The 18,997-nt window shown below is 41.3% G+C and overlaps 1 protein-coding gene across 1 annotated transcript in view; it reads right to left on the bottom strand.

Annotated features, from left to right (window-relative positions):
• LOC124795855 (major facilitator superfamily domain-containing protein 6) overlaps positions 1-18,997 on the bottom strand; it is a 416,563-nt gene that overhangs the window by 382,402 nt on the left and 15,164 nt on the right. The window contains exon 2 of the mRNA XM_047259937.1: positions 16,938-17,202. Within this exon, the coding sequence (XP_047115893.1) occupies positions 16,938-17,202 (265 nt within the window). The remainder of the gene's footprint in view (positions 1-16,937; positions 17,203-18,997) is intronic.

Raw genomic sequence — 18,997 nt, 5'->3', positions numbered from 1 at the left:
TAGCCGAGCTGTCTTATGCGCTGCAGTCATGGACTGTGCGGCTGGTCCCTGCAGAGGTTCGAGTCCTCCTTCGAGCATGGGTGTGTGTGTTTGTCCTTAGGATAATTTAGGTTAAGTAGTGTGTAAGCTTAGAGACTGATGACCTTAGAAGTTAAGTCCCATAAGATTTCACACACATTTGAACATTTTTTTTATAAGTCATATTTTTTCAAAAATTTTATTCCCAATAGTTTCTGTTAGAAGGTACTTTTTATATGATAGGGTTACCAACCTGTGCAGACCTCCTTAAATATGGAGTGTACAAGAATAGTTTGTTAATCTGTGGATCAAGAGATGCTTTAATAGTCAACAAGAGCTGTTACTTGTCACACTATCCTGTAGTAGAGAAGTGTGTCCGAGTTAAGTAAATCTTGTATTAATTTACGTAATAAAGTGAACTAATAATCCATGTGTTCTAGCATGATGAGCCCTCTCCCAGAGCAGTCAAAGAACCCACAGTTGTGGCCAGACGAAAGTAGTTTCGCCTGGTCTCAACAATATCTGTACAACTTTTTTGAGAGACTGGGTCATCATACTATAGACAATTGCATAATAAGCGTTTACTACTACATTTACCAGAAAAGTTCTAGGACCTTTTTTTTATTTCTGAGTTTGCAATACTAAAAAGGAACAAATGTTGTTTTTGTGTTAGCTGGTATGTTGCGTTCTTGAAATGACCTTGGCCATGCTTCCACGCAAACTCACTAGATGGCAGAGCTGTGCTTAGCAACATAGATTTTGGGTTCTTCTAGCATTAGTTGCGGTGACACAATGGATGCTGATTGTGAGCAAAGAGTGAACCTTAAGTTATGCGTTAAGCTCTGACATATCCAGGCGAGGAACTTTCAAGAAGTCGTGTTTGCGAGTGGCACAAAAGGTTTCGTAAAGGCAGAGATTCAGTGCAAGACGATCCCAGGGTTGGTCGCTCGTCTACAGCAAGTACCAATGCAAACGTAAAGCGTGTGAGGCAGTTATTGCAAGAAGATCGTCATGTAATTGTGAGCGCGATATCAGAAGAACTTAATTTAAATCGTGTTGTGTGTCATAAGATTTTTTGCAAAGATTTAGGCAAACAGAGACTTATTGCAAAATTGTTCCTCCCACAGTAACAAACAAACAGAAAGAGGAAAGACGGACAATTTCTGCTATACTACTGGACAGAGCCAGACGTGGTCTCACATTTCTGTCAAAGATTAATGATGGGGATGAAACTTGGTGCTACCAGTATGAACCAGACATAAAGTGCTGAATGGCGCAGTCCTGGACCACGAGCCTCGAAGAAAGTCAAATGACAACCTTCGAGAACAAAGACGATGTTGATCGCATTCTTTGACAGTAAGATATCAGTTCACCTTGAGTATGTTCCTCCAGGTCGAACAGTAAACTAAACTCTTTACATCGAAGTCTTGAAACGTTTGCGACAAGCAGTTCGACGTCACCAGCCCGATATGTGGCATTTTCAGGACTGGTTCTCACTGCATGATAATGCAAGACCCCAAACTGCGTTATCCGTTATCGAGTATCTGGCCAGACAGTCTTTTGTTGTCATCCCACATTCGACACAGTCGGCGATCTCTCGCTTTGCGATTTTTCCTTGTTTCCGAAACTTAAAAGGCTTCATCAAGATATCGCAGACATCCAGCGAGCTGTGACAAACGCGTTTACAAGCACTGCATTTGAAGATTTCCCTGCTTGCTTCGAAGACCTCCAGAAACGTTGGCAACTGTGTACAGATAGCCAGATACTTCAGTAGGAGCTAGGACCATTACTTGGTGAGTGCAATTATCTGCTTTTTTTTTTTTTTTTTTTTTTTTTTTTTTTTTTTTTTTTTTTTTTTTTTTTTTTAAAAGCTATCCTGAAACTTTTCTGACAAAGAGAGCACTAATTTTGTGTGCTAAGTTGATATACAGCAGAAATAGTAAGCGTCCAACACACTTCCTTGGGGAACACCTGAAGTTACTTCTACATCTGTTGATGACCCTCCATCCAAGGAAACATGCTGCGTCCTCTCTACCAAGAAATCATCATCCAGTCACTCATTTCGTTTTATACCCCACATGATCGCACTAAGCTTAATCAAAGGCTTTTCCTAAGTCAAGAAATAGTGCATACACAGCCAAGTTTGCATTTATGCTTTAGCTTTGCTACCTTCAATTTCGTTTCCTGTGTCATTTACGAGTGTTGGACATTAACTACGATGTCAAAAAAATGGTTCAAATGGCTCTGAGTACTATGGGACTTAACGTCTGAGGTCATCAGTCCCGTAGAATTCAGAAGTACTTTAACCTAACTAAACTAAGGACATTACATACATCCATGCCTGAGACAGGATTCGAACCTGCGATCGTAGCGGTCGCGCGGTTCCAGATTGAAGCGCTTAGAATCGCTCGGCCACTCCGGCCGGCAACTATGATGTCACTTACAGCCTTAATATATGACCAAAAATTACTTGGGCTTTGTGAGGGGTGGTCTTTCAATAAGATTCTGTTATGGTGGTTGCTGAAGGCGTTACACATTGTCCTGACAGCCAAACACGATTTATTTAGTTTTCTCTATCGGTAAGGTGAACCTGGACTCTAGCCACAATGTTTTGGAGGTCATTCAAGGATTTTTCTGACTGTTATTTTGTAGAAGAGTCTTGTGACTTCCTTTGTTTAATTTCTTACCTCCAATCATTCTTGTATCTGTAATGTACTTAAGAAATCTACACAAAAGCAGAAATGTAGGCTGTATGTGTTGTGTGTCTTGTTTGGAAACAAATTTGTTTAACTGACTCCCGGTACTTGTGGCAGACAAAGGTTACGCTCTTCGCCCCCAAGTTTTCATTCAGTAGTATCAATTCTGTCTTGGGTTTGTTTCACCAGCAATGTTAGTTGTACTTAAGCAGTGATACACAGCAGTATGGATAAGTTTTACCAGTGGCAGTTGGTTGTCATTTGCTAATATGCTGCAGCACACTAAGAATATTGCACTAAAATTGTCATTTCTCTTCAAACGTGAGCCGGAAATCACGCTAAAATTACGCCACTTCTCTTCAAATGCATGCTGGTACGCAAATAAATTGGTTAAAAACATATTTTGTACTGCTCTCTCCTGATAGCTAGAAACCAGCGTCGAGTGCTGAAATGATGATCAGCTGCACTATAATCGACTCAGAGAAGAGACACAGTTGTCCGTTTTCGACTGCACATGCTCTAATGTGCCGTCATCCCTTCCGGCACTATGAGTGCTACGTTGCTTATAGCACGAAGTCAGAATCTCTCTTTGAAAATGAGTGTAACGTATTGTATAATTTATTTTTTCTTTGCACTACTAAATTGTTAATTATAAAATTTAAATATATTTAAACAATTCAGTTTACATACGTAAAATTAATATATTCAATTTAGTTACAATTATTACCACTGAAAGTCAAAAGGCTATAAATGGTGATTAAAAAATGCGAGTATACAAGGAAATTTAGTATGAAAGTGTTTTCCCTAAATCGCTCCAGGCAAATGCCGGGATGGTTCCTTTCAAAGGGCACGGCCGACTTCCTTCTCCGTCCTTCCCTAATCCGATGAGATCGATGACCTCGCTGTCTGGTCTCCTTCCCCGAAACAACCAACCAACCAAAGGAGGATCTTTTCCAGTAGATCTTTAGAGGATAAATGGAGATTTAAAGAGTTAGGTAGCTCTACTTCAAATATAAACTAAAGGAGGGCATGGGAAGAGGCTCAGCGATTTGGCTCACACTATTTGAGTATAAGCAGGCAGACGCCCCTTTCAAGTTCCTAAAATATTTCGCTGAGTGGGCCACTGGAAAAGGTAAAACGCTCTCTAAAGATTTCCGTATATAGTATGAAGATTTTCGAGGAGCACTTCGCATATTGGCACGGTAGCTGAATGGTTTCCACCTTACCAACTGGACGAGGCACCGTGGCCCTCCTCACTGTCTGTGCACCTTCTGGTTCTATCACACGAGCAGCGAGGGGAGAGTTTTACACCGAAGAGATACCGACTTTGGTTACTGACTTCGGTTGCGTATTGTTATGAGAGACGACTTCAACAGTGTTTTGCGTCGCACCTGCCAAACGACGAATTTTAACCTCTGTCAGGAGTTGCAAACGTTAACAACAGAACTACAGTTAGCAGACGTGTGGTTCCACTCCCACTCATACAAGGTCGTTTATACGCATTTTACATTGCCGTCAGCAAGTAGCGTTGATCGAATATACGTGCAACAAGCTCTCTTGGCAAAGGTGTGGAACTGTGAATATTCGCCTGTCAACTTTATGAATCATATCGCTTACCACATTCATATTAATCACAAAAAATAGTTCAAATGGCTTTGAGCTCTATGCGACGTAACATTTGAGGTCATCAGTTCCCTAGAACTTAGAACTACTTAAGCCTAACTAACCTAAGGGCATCACACACATCCATGCGCGAGGCAGAATTCGAACCTGCGACCGTAGCGGTCGCACTGTTCCAGACTGAAATGCCTAGAACCACTCGGCCACAGCGGCCGGCTATTAATCACAATCCTCAGCAAGTTTACAAAGGCTCAGGTCGATGGCAACTCAACAGTAGCCTCTTACAGCATGAAATTTTAGACGGTGAAATTAAATCATTATGACGAAATGTTTCCTCGCACAGATCGAAGTATCCCACGGGGGGTTCAATTGTGAACGCTTTATGCTAAGGGGAAACTCATTAACTGCATCAAACATCATGCTAGAATCAGAGCACATGAGGAGAGCTATACAAAGACCAAATCAGCTGCTGAATAATGTACTGCAGATACAGCGCGCACAAGCCAAAATTACAACCTTGATGGGACAATCTGCTGCTGGCCACCAGATCCACGCATGCGGCTTCATTAAGCTGCCCCAATAAAAGATCTCTATTTTTCACATTGTGAGACAGTTGCATATGGCGCACAGGAAACTTATAGACAGCTTACAAGATGACAATGGAATTTCTTATATCCAGCAACGGGATATTAAACCCTATGTTACCAACTACTTTGCTGCACTTTACAACAGCGCATATGTATGGCACGAGAAGGTGGTGGAATGGTATCAAACTGGACCCCCGCCATGCAAAATCACTGGAGATCAAAATCAGGATCTGCTCTCCCCATTCATTAACGAAGAACATACAGGTGAACTCAAGGCCGCGCCGCACAATAAATCTCCAGGTATGGACAGGTGGTCTTTCGAATATTACATAAAATACTGGCACATAATAGAAGATAGGCTTATAGAGGTGTACAATGAAATACTTCGTGGGATTTTTCTACCCTCTTCTTTCACCAAGGTGTAAGAGGGCCATGGCTAAGGAATTTTTTGCTAGAGCACTCGAGCAGATGTAATTTCGATGGATTGCTCACGCGCTGCCTGCGATATGTACGCTATGAGAGAATCTCAGACCAGAGAGCAGTGTTGTCAGCATTAGGAACTGTGTGGCAGTGGGAGTAAGTAGTTGCTAGCAGTCTTGTGTATGAAGTTGGCTGGGCCGGTCGTGGGGAGCGATGGCGGTGCCTGAGCGATGTAGGATAAGGTAAAAGCACCCCGCGCATATGTACAATTGTTATATCAAGTCCCATGTAAATGTTTTTAAAAAATCTTAATAATAATATTTCTTATAAAAGATTAACTTTTGACAATCATTCATCTCAATTTAAAGAATTTACTAATTTTTCCAATCCATGCTCATCCCGATTATTGTAAAGAAAAATCAGTGGTTTCCTTTTATACATGACAATCTATCGGACAGCATTGCATGGGGCTATGCCAGAAAAATTTATTATAAGAGCCGATATATATGCGTTATCCGGGGACTTCATTGAGGTAAGAATTTTCAATTTATTCAGCAAGATCTTTCAGGGCCATGACGCAGCACTGCTGACGTCCAAAATTTACCAGTTTAAATTCACAGTCAATTATTGAAAGGTTATAAGTGACCCACAATTTTATTGAGAGGTTAGTCACGTTATTATTGCAAGGTTACGGAATAATAAACTGTTGGAAGGTTACATTGAATGTGAATGAATGCTATAATTATTTATATTTTTTTCTCTTTAGAGGTTACACTGAATGTGAATGATATAAATATTTTTTACTGTTTGGAGGTTATAATAATTATTTTTACTGTGGGGAGGATACAAAGGGGACCACTGTGTTAATACCTAAAAAGACCCAAGACGAAAACTGTCAAACATTACTGGCCGCATACTTTGCTCAACGCAGATTTTAAGCTTCTGACACGCGCTCTCAATGCACGACTATGGCCACTCGAAAACTTACATCAGTTGAGTGTGATCCGAGCCCGGTCTATGGCGCTGAGCAGAGATCTCGTCACACTTACCTGCACGACAAACACTCACATGGCCTAGCTTTCGTCGACTTTTAAAAAGCTTATGCTACAGAAGATTACGCCTATCTTAACAAAATAATAGAAACAATGACCTTCAGATATAACTTTGTGCATCATGTTAAAAACTGCGTACAGGGAAGGAGGACGCGGTTTGTGATAAATGGAACCCTGACAGGGCACATGCCACTCTCCAGAGGAATAAAACAAGGTTGCTCTCTCTCAACGACGGTCTACGCAATACTCACAGAGCCTTTTGTTGTGCAAACTACATCTGGATTCCAATTTTACGACATAAAATCTGTGGTCCAAGCACGATGTCAGCGTGCTCCTCAATAATGTTTGAGATATCGATGAGGCGAAGCTTATTCTAGAGGATTACCAAAGAGCAGTAGCGCTCTTTAAACACCAGTAAATCTGCCATCCTGACAGTTGGTCAGGCTGAATCTATCACACTACTGGCCATTAAGATTACTATACCACGAAGATGACATGCTACAGACGCGAAATTTAACCGACAGGATGAAGATGCTGTGATATGCAAATGATTAGCTTTTCAGAGCATTCACACAAGGTTGGCGCCGGTGGCGACACCTACAACGTGCTGACATGAGGAAAGTTTCCAACCGATTTCTCGTACACAAACAGCAGTTGACCGGCGTTGCCTGGTGAAACGTTGTTGTGATGCCTCGTGTAAGGAGGAGAAATGCGTACCATCACGTTTCCGACTTTGATAAAGGTCGGACTGTAGCCCATCGCGATTGCGGTTTATCGTATCGCGACATTACTGCTCGCGTTGGTCGAGATCCAATGGAATCGGTGGGTTCAGGAGGGTAATACGGAACGCCGTGCTGGAGCCCAACGGCCTCGTATCACTAGCAGTCTAGATGACAGGCATCTTATTCGCATGGCTGTAACGGATCGCGCCGCCACGTCTCGATCCCTTAGTCCACAGATGGGGACGTTTGCAAGACAACAACCATCTGCACGATCAGTTCGACGACGTTTGCAGCAACATGGACTATCAGCTCGGATACCATGGCTACGGTTATCCTTGACGCTGCATCACAGACAGGAGCGCCTGCGATGGTGTACTCAACGAAGAATCTGTGTGCACGAATGGCAAAACGTCATTTTTTCGGATGAATCCATGTTCTGTTTACAGCATCATGATGGTCGCATCCGTGTTTGGCGACATCGCGGTGAACGCACATTGGAAGCGTGTATTCGTCATCGCCATACTGGCGTATCACCTGGCGTGATGGTATGGGTGCTATTGGTTACACGTCTCGGTCACCTCTTGTTCGTATTGACGGCACTTTGAACAGTGGACGTTACATTTCAGATGTGTTACGACCCGTGGCCCTACCCTTCATTCGATCCCTGTGAAACCCTACATTTCAGCAGGATAATGCCCGACTGCATGTTGCAGGTCCTGTACAGGGCTTTCTGGATACAGAAAATGTTCGACTGCTGCCCTAGCCAGCACATACTCCAGATCTCTCACCAATTGAAAACGTCTGGTCAATGGTGGCCGAGTAACTGGATCGTCGCAATACGCCAGTCACTACTCTTGATGAACTGTGGCATCGTGTTGAGGCTGCATGGCCAGCTGTACCTGTACACGCCAACCAAGCTCTGTTTTACTCAATGTCCAGGCGTATCAAGGCCGTTATTACGGCCAGAGGTGGTTGTTCTGGGTACTGATTTCTCAGGATCTATGCACCGAATTGCGTGAAAATGTAATCACATGTCAGTTCTAGTATAATATATTTGTCCAATGAATACCCGTTTATCATCTGCATTTCTTCTTGGTGTAGCAATTTTAATGGCCAGTAGTGTAATACGTTAGTGTGTATGAAATTTCGCGAAGATATTGATTTTTTTTTTTTTTAGACTTGGGGAAGGTCTCTATCTGGCACCAACCTCGAGAAAATTGATCTGACGTAGCTCACTCATTTTCAATCGCACCGTGTCAAGGAGGAAGCCAGAGTGAAATATCCACAACATTCCTCGTATTTCATAAACGGTCTGAGATATCGAAACGAGACTTTGGTAAATGATAGCACACAAAGAGGAGAGTATTTTGCCGGATGGTTGTTATGCAAAACTTTACAAGCTACTGTGCTATTCCAGTAACTATAGACTTTTTCGATGGAAGAATGTAATTTTTAAGGGCCATCGATAGCTGATGAAATGAAAAATGCTATGAGATTTGGAACAACACAAGTGAACCAAAGATGTGCTTTTTCATAAGATAATGATCTTACTGTTCTGCAGTTCCTCAATAAACTCACTAAACCACTGTTTCAGAATTCTCTCGCAAATTGCGTCTGTACCACATGTTAGTGAGGTGAGACAGAGTAAACTCCGATGAATTTTGGCAAAAGAAGCAAATTTTAACATGACAACAAGAGAAATGTGTTGGTTTTACTCAAAATTCCCACTTGCGACACTTCTCTGAAAGTTACAAATGGTTAACAATCCAGGCGAAAGTAAAACGCTGCATTTTCTTCGAAATTCTTTTTAGATACTAACCATAGCAAAGGAGACAGACCTTTTTGAATGGTGACCATGCAAGTGTCGGCGTGAAGGGGTTCCACTTAATATTTACAAAAAAAAAAGTGAGCGTAGGCTTCAGTTTAGAACAGCATTTCGCCTACAGCGCCAACCCGCAACCCCACCACTACCGCTCTCCTCATGCGTGCCCCGTGCTCTGCGCATCAAATGTTAAAATGTGTGTGAAATCTTATGGGACTTAGCTGCTAAGGTCATTAGTCCGTAAGCTTACACACTACTTAACCTAAATCATCCTAAGGACAAACACACATACCCATGCCCGAGGGAGGACTCGAACCTCCGCCGGGACTAGCCGCACAGTCCATTCTGCGTATCCAAATGTGTTCAAATGTGTGTGAATTCCTCAGGGACCAAGCTGCTGATGTCATCGGTCCCTAGTCTTACACACTACTTAAACTAACTTATGCTAAGAACAACACACACACCTCTGACCGAGGGAGGACTCGAACCTCCGGCGGGAGGGGCCGCGCCATCCGCGACATAGCACCTCAAACCGCACGGCCACTCCGAGCGGCTCTGCGCATCCACCGGGCACGGTATTCTGCACGCACTATACAACAGCTATATATGGCTCCCGGGTCATTTTGTATACTACAAGTTCACCATCAGTACTCCTGATGTCCTAGACTTCCGCATGTATCTGTTCAATCACCAATGGGGAACTAAACATTGGTTTGGCTACCGGTTTAAGAAAAAATTTCAAAATTTCCTTCAAGTGATTCTATCGACGCCCTAGGGAAGGAATCGCTGACTTCGGATAAAGTGCTTCTCGGAACATACTTCAGTTTGCAGTTAGTTCCTGTCGTTCAGGAAAGAATTTTAATTTTCGAGACTCAGAATTAAGAAGAATTTAATTTCATTGTGATGAAGAAGAAGGTTGTTGTTTCTCAGATTTCCTCCGGAAATTTAAGCACACAGAAGATTTTATATTTCAGGATGATATTATTTTCAGGAGACATTCTTAGCGGAGCGAAAATCCAATTTTTTATGTGAGACAAGACACACACACGTCTGCTTTGTTCAGAGCATGAAGCCACGATGAAGAAAAATGATAGAGAGCGCCAGGAGGAATTCAGACTTTATTTCCGCTTCAGGTACTTTCTATTTTTTAATTTTTATTCCACTTTTATCATTCATCAAGCATATAAACACTTTGTTCTTTTTGCGTATTTTTTACACGGGAGAAGAAATCAGAGTCGAGAAATGACAGCCTCCGAAAATCAACCTTGGAAACCCAAGCTTAAGAAAAATACGAAAATGTACCAGAATATGCACCCACAACAAACCTCGAGAAGACGAACTTTGAAGCCTCCACTGCGTTGAGATTGTTCAGTACACTGACAGTCGCATAGCCTCCAAAGAACACATACGTGAGCGAAGTGTTCCACTCTGACGTCATGCGCACAATGGCAGAAAAGCGTATGCTTCTGCGCAGCGTTTATTGCAACCCCCTGAGTTCGAACCTTTGAGGGAGTTTCTTGGTGTGATTGACCACAAATGTCCTGTATCAAACTGTTCCTCTTGACTTTCCCTATGCCACTCTGGTACACTGTAAACAGTTATCGTTCATGTCCTCTACAGTTTTTGTAGAGAAACTTCTAAAGAAACAACTAATGCTCAAAAGTTGTAAAATAAAACATATGTCTACACAGAATAGACCCGAAATACACTGACAAAATGTCGAAGATTGTTCAGGGATATTTTCTGAGTATTTTGGTGTAAGGGACCTGTGACCTCTGGTGGCTCGTTACAGAGTCATAATGTAATTACGATTTATTCTGTTTATAATCTTAATTACGTTTCTTCGTATGAAAGTACCTTCACAACGATGAAAAGACCTGTAATTTATCACCAAAACGTACAATAAAAAACACAGAGTAATTCAACAACCCTCAGGTGTAGTTTAAAACTTGGCAGAGTCAAGGAACTTGTCCCTGGTAAATGTGTGGTGGAATGTAGATAGCAATTGGAAAGGGTGGTTTCTCCAGGGAGAGAGATAATGGTTGCACAAGTACTTGAACATAGAAGGTGGGGCATGTGTGTCCAGGAGTCGCTGTGGGAAGTGCACGTGCCGGATTAGCGGTGATTTCATTGCACGTGTCAGAAAAACGTTTTACGTGATTCAGCGGAAGGTTTCACAGTAACTGTTAGTCACACTTGAGCGTTTGTTATTCCATAACGGCTGCTTGAGTATGAGCACTTTGCAGGTGTCCCAATCACCAACATTTTACAACCGATAGTCGTATGTAATGGACGATTGTTGAAATCTAGAAACTTGTGTTTGTGTACGTTATTTAGTACCTGTGCCAATTTGCTCCTGTTTCATTTGTATTGTACTACAGGTAGTGGAAATTAACGATGGAGGTTACTGGGATTTGTGGAAGGATTTCTGCGAACCCATAGACAGCAGAATTCTCGCATAACCACTGTATGCGAAGGCAAGGATGCCTGCAAACCGTTAGACAACAGGATTCTTGCATAACCACTGTTCGGCTGCGTTCACAGTGGCAACAACACTGGTCGTCAGACGCCGTCTCCAAAGGTTGCCCGATAACATCGACTCACAGCTTGGTCACTGTGCATCCGATCTCATCCAACGGTTTCTGACGGATCGAGGAAGTTAGGTTAGGTTAGAATCTATTCTGTGTATTAAGTAGGTTAGATTTTTACCTCCAAGGACAGGATGGATACAACAATGTCTCTGTGCTTAGAGACGAGTGCTGCAGTGCGGCGTTTGTTATTAAAAAGATACTGAATGCATGTTTAAGCTATGTCTGTCTCAAAAAGAACGTGGGTACTGTACACCCTGTAATCAGTTATTGGAACTAAGCTACAAGTTTTATGAATATGTGTGATCAGGTGCGATAACTGAAGCACGAAAATAATCCAGTTTATGCAAGGTTTATTGTAATGTGTAACAGCTTAAAACTAATGGCAGGCAATGATACAAACAGAATAAACAGCAAAAACCAAAGCATCTAAAAATGGAAAATAACACAAATCAAAGAAAAACAGTGTTGCTTCTTTAAGATAGCATTAACATTGTACCATTAACACCCTCTCCCAATGTTAGTTATCAGTGTTACGAAAACAAATTACAAGTCTAAGTAAGTCCTAACAAGACTCTAAATTTTTCAAATTTTATTTTACCTAGTAACTTTGTTAGAACATCAGCTTGTTGGTCATTTGTGCTAATGTGCTTTAACATGGCTTTCTTAGTAAAAACTACCTCTCTCACAAATAAAATTTTCACATTTATATGCTTTAGTTAATTGATGAAACTGTGGGTTCTTACAAAGACTTATTACTGTCATATTGTCTTCATAAAGCACAACAACTCTTTGACTGCAAGAAAGACTAAGATACAACAGTCTTCATTAGTTGCCATGCTTAAGACTATAAATTCAAATTCTGTTGATGACAGAGACACTGTGGGTTGCTCCTTAGTTGCCCCAAAACACTACAACACAAAATTTGAAAACAGAGCCACATGTGGACTGTCTGTCTGCTCTGTCACCAGCTTAATCAGAGTCCACATAAAGAATTATAGGATCAGTATACTTTTCATCACTAGCATATAACAGACTCAGTTTTGGGGTTCCATTAATGTAATCCAAGACACATTTCAAAGCATTCCATAAATTGAGACTTTCACATGATTACAATACTTATAGCTATGCAAGTAGCTCGTGTGGAACCTGACATAGCACATGTCAGTAACCCTACTAATTTTCTACACCTTTTCTCAGCGTCTACATTTTCAGGTTTTTCTCCGTTTAAGATGTTGTTGTTGTGGTCTTCAGTCCTGAGACTGGTTTGATGCAGCTCTCCATGCTACTCTATCCCGTGCAAGCTTCTTCATCTCCCAGTACCTACCGCAAACTACATCCTTCTGAATCTGCTTAGTGTATTCATCTCTTGGTCTCCCTCTACGATTTTTACCCTCCACGCTGTCCTCCAATACTAAATTGGTGATCCCTTGATGCCTCAGAACATGTCCTACCAACCGATCCCTTCTTCTAGTCAAGTTGTGCCACAAACTTCTCTTCTCCCCAATCCTATTCAATACTTCCTCATTAGTTATGTGATCTACCTATCTAATCATCAGCATTCTTCTATAGCACCACATTTCAAAAGCTTCTATTCTCTTCTTGTCCAAACTATTTATCGTCCGTGTTTCACTTCCACACATGGCTACACTCCATACAAATACCTTCAAAAATGACTTCCTGACACTTAAATCTATACTCGATGTTAACAAATTTCTCTTCTTCAGAAACGCTTTCCTTGCCATTGCCAGTCTACATTTTATATCCTCTCTACTTCGACCATCATCAGTTATTTTGCTCCCCAAATAGCAAAACTCCTTTACTACTTTAAGTGTCTCATTTCCTAATCTAATTCCCTCAGCATCACCCGACTTAATTCGACTACATTCCATTATCCTCGTTTTGCTTTTGTTGATGTTCATCTTATACCCTCCTTTCAAGACACTGTCCATTCCGTTCAACTGCTCTTCCAAGTCCTTTGCTGTCTCTGACAGAACTACAATGTCATCGGCGAACCTCAAAGTTTTTATTTCTTCTCCATGGATTTTAATACCTACTCCGAATTTTTCTTTTGTTTCCTTCACTGCTTGCTCAACATACAGATTGAATAACATCGGGGAGAGACTACAATCCTGTCTCACTCCCTTCCCAACCACTGCTTCTCTTTCATGTCCCTCGACTCTTATAACTGCCATCTGGTTTCTGTACAAATTGTAAATAGCCTTTCGCTCTCTGTATTTTACCCCTGCCACCTTCAGAATTTGAAAGAGAGTATTCCAGTCAACATTGTCAAAAGCTTTCTCTAAGTCTACAAATGCTAGAAACGTAGGTTTGCCTTTCCTTAATCTAGCTTCTAAGATAAGTCGTAGGGTCAGTATTGCCTCACGTGTTCCAACATTTCTACGGAATCCAAACTGATCTTCCCAGAGGTCGGCTTCTACTAGTTTTTCCATTCGTCTGTAAAGAATTCACATTAGTATTTTGCAGATATGACTTATTAAACTGATAGTTCGGTAATTTTCACATCTGTCAACACCTGCTTTCTTTGGGATTGGAATTATTATATTCTTCTTGAAGTCTGAGGGTATTTCGCCTGTCTCATACATCTTACTCACCAGATGATAGGGTTTTGTCAGGACTGGCTCTCCCAATGCCATCAGTAGTTCTAATGGAATGTTGTCTACTCCCGGGGCCTTGTTTCGACTCAGGTCTTTCAGCGCTCTGTCAAACTCTTCACGCAGTATCGTATCTCCCATTTCATCTTCATCTACATCCTCTTCCATTTCCATAATATTGTCCTCAAGAACATCGCCCTTGTATAGACCCTCTATATACTCATTCCACCTTTCTGCTTTCCCTTCTTTGCTTAGAACTGGGTTTCCATCTGAGCTCTTGATGTTCATGGAAGTGGTTCTCTTGTCTCCAAAGGCCTCTTTAATTTTCCTGTAGGCAGTATCTGTCTTACCCCTAGTGATACTCGCTTCTACGTCCTTACATTTGTCCTCTAGCCATCCCTGCTTAGCCATTTTGCACTTCCTGTCAATCTCATTTTTGAGACGTTTGTATTCCTTTTTGCCTGCTTCATTTACTGCATTTTTATATTTTCTCCTTTCATCAATTAAATTCAATATATCTTCTGTTACCCAAGGATTTCTACTAGCCCTCGTCTTTTTACCTACTTGATCCTCTGCTGCCTTCACTACTTCATCCCTCAGAGCTACCCATTCTTCTTCTACTGTATTTCTTTCCCCCATTCCTGTCAATTGTTCCCTTATGCTCCCCCTGAAACTCTGTACAGACTCTGGTTTAGTCAGTTTATCCAGGTCCCATCTCCTTAAATTCCCACCTTTTTGCAGTTTCTTCAGTTTTAATCTACAGATCATAACCAATAGATTGTGGTCAGAGTCCACATCTGCTCCTGGAAATGTCTTACAATTTAAAACCTGGTTCCTAAATCTCTGTCTTACCATTATATAATCTATCTGATACCTTTTAGTAGCCCGCATCTCGTGGTCGTGCGGTAGCGTTCTCGCTTCCCACGCCCGGGTTCCCAGGTTCGATTCCCGGCGGGGTAAGGGATTTTCTCTGCCTCGTGATGGCTGGGTGTTGTGTGCTGTCCTTAGGTTAGTTAGGTTTAAATAGTTCTAAGTTCTAGGGGACTGATGACCGTAGATGTTAAGTCCCATAGTGCTCAGAGCCATTTGAACCATTTGAACCTTTTAGTACCTCCAGGATTCTTCCATGTATACAACCTTCTTTTATGATTCTTGAACCAAGTGTTAGTTATGATTAACTTATGCTTTGTGTAAAATTCTACCAGGCGGCTTTCATTTCTTAGCCCCAATCCACATTCACCTACTACATTTCCTTCTCTCCCTTTTCCTACTGACGAATTCCAGTCACCCATGACTATTAAATTTTCGTCTCCCTTCACGATCTGAATAATATCTTTTATTTCATCATACAATTCTTCAATTTCTTCGTCATCTGCAGAGCTAGTTGGCATATAAACTTGTACTACTGTGGTAGGCGTGGGCTTCGTATCTATCTTTGCCACAATAATTCGCTCACTATGCTGTTTGTAGTAGCTGACCTGCATTCCTATTTTCCTATTCATTATTAAACCTACTCCTGCATTACCCCTATTTGATTTTGTGTTTATAACCCTGTAGTCACCTGATCAGAAGTCTTGTTCCTCCTGCCACTGAACTTCACTAATTCCCACTATATCTAACTTTAACCTATCCATTTCCCTTTTTAAATTTTCTAACCTACATGTCTGATTAAGGGATCTGACATTCCACGCTCCGATCCGTAGAATGCCAGTTTTCTTTCTCCTGATAACGACATCCTCTTGAGTAGTCCCCGCCCGGAGATCCGAATGGGGGACTATTTTACCTCCGGAATATTTTACCCAAGAAGACGCCATCATCATTTAACCATACAGTAAAGCTGCATGCCCTCGGGAAAAATTACGGCCGTAGTTTCCCCTTGCTTTCAGCCTTTCGCAGTACCAGCACAGCAAGGCCGTTTTGGTTAGTGTTACAAGGCCAGATCAGTCATTGATCCAGACTGTTGCCCTTGCAACTACTGAAAAGGCTGCTGCCCCTCTTCAGGAACCACACGTTTGTCTGGTCTCTCAATAGATACCCCTACGTTGTGGTTGCACCTACGGTACGGCTATCTGTATCGCTGAGGCACGCAAGCCTCCCCACCAACGGCAAGGTCCATGGTTCATGGGGGGGGGGGGGGGGGCTCCGTTTAAGATACTGCAATCAAAATTTTCCTCCTTGCGGGTTGAAACAGAACTATGTTCAAATACATCAAAAACTTTCAACACTTTTTCAAGATAGGTACTTTGACAAATAGTAATAGTACCCTTCCTTAAATTTTGAACAATACCCCTAATCATACCCAAATCTTTCATTTTATAGTTATCACTGAACAACAGCTTTAAGTTGTCAGTTTCACTCTGGGAAGTTGAAGCTATCACAGATCATCATTGTAAACAAGTATGTATGCTTTATGGCTATTTTATGTCTTTACATACAGGTAATACTCAAAATTATGTCTTACAAGTCATAAGCCAGTTATTACTGTGAGAAACTTAGCATTCCAATTTTTGGCTGGGCCTTTCTAAGTTTACAAACTTTACCATTCATTACTGCAACGTTCTGTGGGTAATTTAACTTAAAAGTCTCCAACTATCTCTCCACAGAGAAAGGCACTACAGACATCCAGTTGATAGATGGGAAAGATATTCTCATTAAAAAAAATGTCATTGAAGTTAGCTTTGTTGCTGGTGCGTATATCTCTGAATAAGACAAACTTTGTTGGAAACCTTTGGCTACAAGATGAGCTTTATAAGAAACTACAGTACCTTTTTCATGTATTTTTCGCCTAAAAACCAACTTTGTGTCAATAACATCACAGTCATTTGGTTTACATACAGAATCCCATGTGTTGTTTTCTTCCAGGGCTTGCAGCTCTCTTGCTATGGCATCTTTCCAATTTTTAGCTTCACTACAGGACATTGCTTCAGCGTAAGCGCTGGGGTCATCATCAGTCACTGCTGTCAACAGGCCGAACTCATAACCCTCCAGGTAATTCGAGTACTGAATTTTCCTCCTGGATCTAAGATTGTATGTCTTCTTGTCATCAAAAAGTACATCTTCTTCTGCATCCTCAAAAGAAATGTCTCTGTTTTCACTGATACCTTCTCCACAACCTTAGTACTAATTACTTCTTTCTGTTCCTCTGGATTTCAAGCTTTATCTATGATGAACATCAGTTTTCTTATCCCTTTCAGATACTGCTGGTGACAAGAAAATTACATTTCGATGCACTTCAGTTCTCTCTGTGGAAGGTATAAATAATCTGTATCCCTTCACATCATTATCATAATCCATAAATAAACCTTTCTTGTTTTTGGGGTCTAGTTTCAGTCTCTTTTCTTTGGGTACAAGGACAAACACACGGGTTCCAAATATTTCCAATCTGCTAAGGGAAAGTCTCTGCCGTAAAAAGTTTCAAAAGGAATTTTACCTTTTACCGGACTTGGACGAGTTCGATTTAGTACACAATCCGCCGTGTTAACCTCTTCCGTCCAGAAATATTTGGGCATTCATAAAATCATTGAACGAGCTACTTCATCCAAGGTGAGCACTTTCGTTTCAGCTCTTCCATTTTGCTGTGGTGTGTACACAACGCTTCTTTCATGGGTTATGTTATTTTTACTCAAAAAAGTACCTAAGTCAGTATTCACAAACTCCTGTTCTTTATCACTCCTTAGAACTTTAATTTTAAGATCATTTTCTCTCTGTTTTTTGCAATAAAATTCCAAAAACACACCTTTAACTTAATTCTTCTGTTTCATAAAGAATACTTTGCGATAATCAGAGCAGTCATCCTTCAAAAGCAAAAAAATATCTTGCTCCTTCAAGTGAATCGGCTCCATGGATCCACAGATGTCTGCATGAACCAGTTCAAGTGGGGCATTAGCTCTTGACGAACTGACATGGAAAGGCAAGTGATGTTGTTTACCTGCCAAACATTCTTCCCAAGTGACAAAGTCGTGAATGAAACTCACACCTTTACGTGAAAAAACTTTTTTACATGCGTAATGCTCAGAGATCCAAGTTTTCAAGACGTTTAGACAAACTGATCAGGCTACTATCAATATTGATAGATGACAGCTCACTAGTCATTACTGTCAACCACAGTGTGTGTTTTACCCGCAAGCGTCAAAGTAACCACTGACAGTTCTGATTGTGTTCCGTTTAGTGGAAACATCATACTATACATTTTGTTTAAACGTTTGATAGTGCACAAACTTCACCTTTATTGTTCAAGAATTCTCATTGTTCCTTGTTTGACACCAAACACGTATCTTTGCCTAACACAGTTCCTACAGAAAACAGATTAATTTCAGGTCCGGCATAAAAAGCACTCAAATAAGTACTGTCTTGATAAATTTTACTCTGTTCCATGCATACACTTCCACAATACCACGCCCAATCACATCAAGAAGTTTACCGCCACCCACAGTAACTTTCATTGAGCTTTGCACACTGTTCAGTTTCGTAAACCGTTCTCTTTTGTTGCACATATGCTCGCTAGCACCTGTATCCGTGATCCAATAATCTTCTAGGTCATCTCCTTGATTCATACACATAAAGACATTTGCATCCTGAGCCTTTTTGCCTTCCTTCGATTTCCTGCAATCTGACTTCAAATGACCTCTTTTCTTACCATAATTGCAACTTGTCGTTTCTCTCTTCGCTTTAATTTTACGGACGTTTGCATACTGGCCCTCCTCACCAAAAGCATAACAGGTAATCTTTTGCTGTCTGCTTACACTGGTCAAAAGTACCTCCATGTGATGGGACTGATGACTTCTCTCTTCCTCAATGAGCAATCTTGAAGTTAACTCATTGCTTCTCAAAGGGGACGAACACTCATGTTGAACGGAA

The sequence above is a fragment of the Schistocerca piceifrons genome, chromosome 4 (assembly GCF_021461385.2).
Source record: "Schistocerca piceifrons isolate TAMUIC-IGC-003096 chromosome 4, iqSchPice1.1, whole genome shotgun sequence".
Classification (NCBI taxonomy): domain Eukaryota; kingdom Metazoa; phylum Arthropoda; class Insecta; order Orthoptera; family Acrididae; genus Schistocerca; species Schistocerca piceifrons.
Note: the sequence above shows the minus strand (reverse complement) of the source record. Positions and strands in the feature narration are given on the sequence as shown.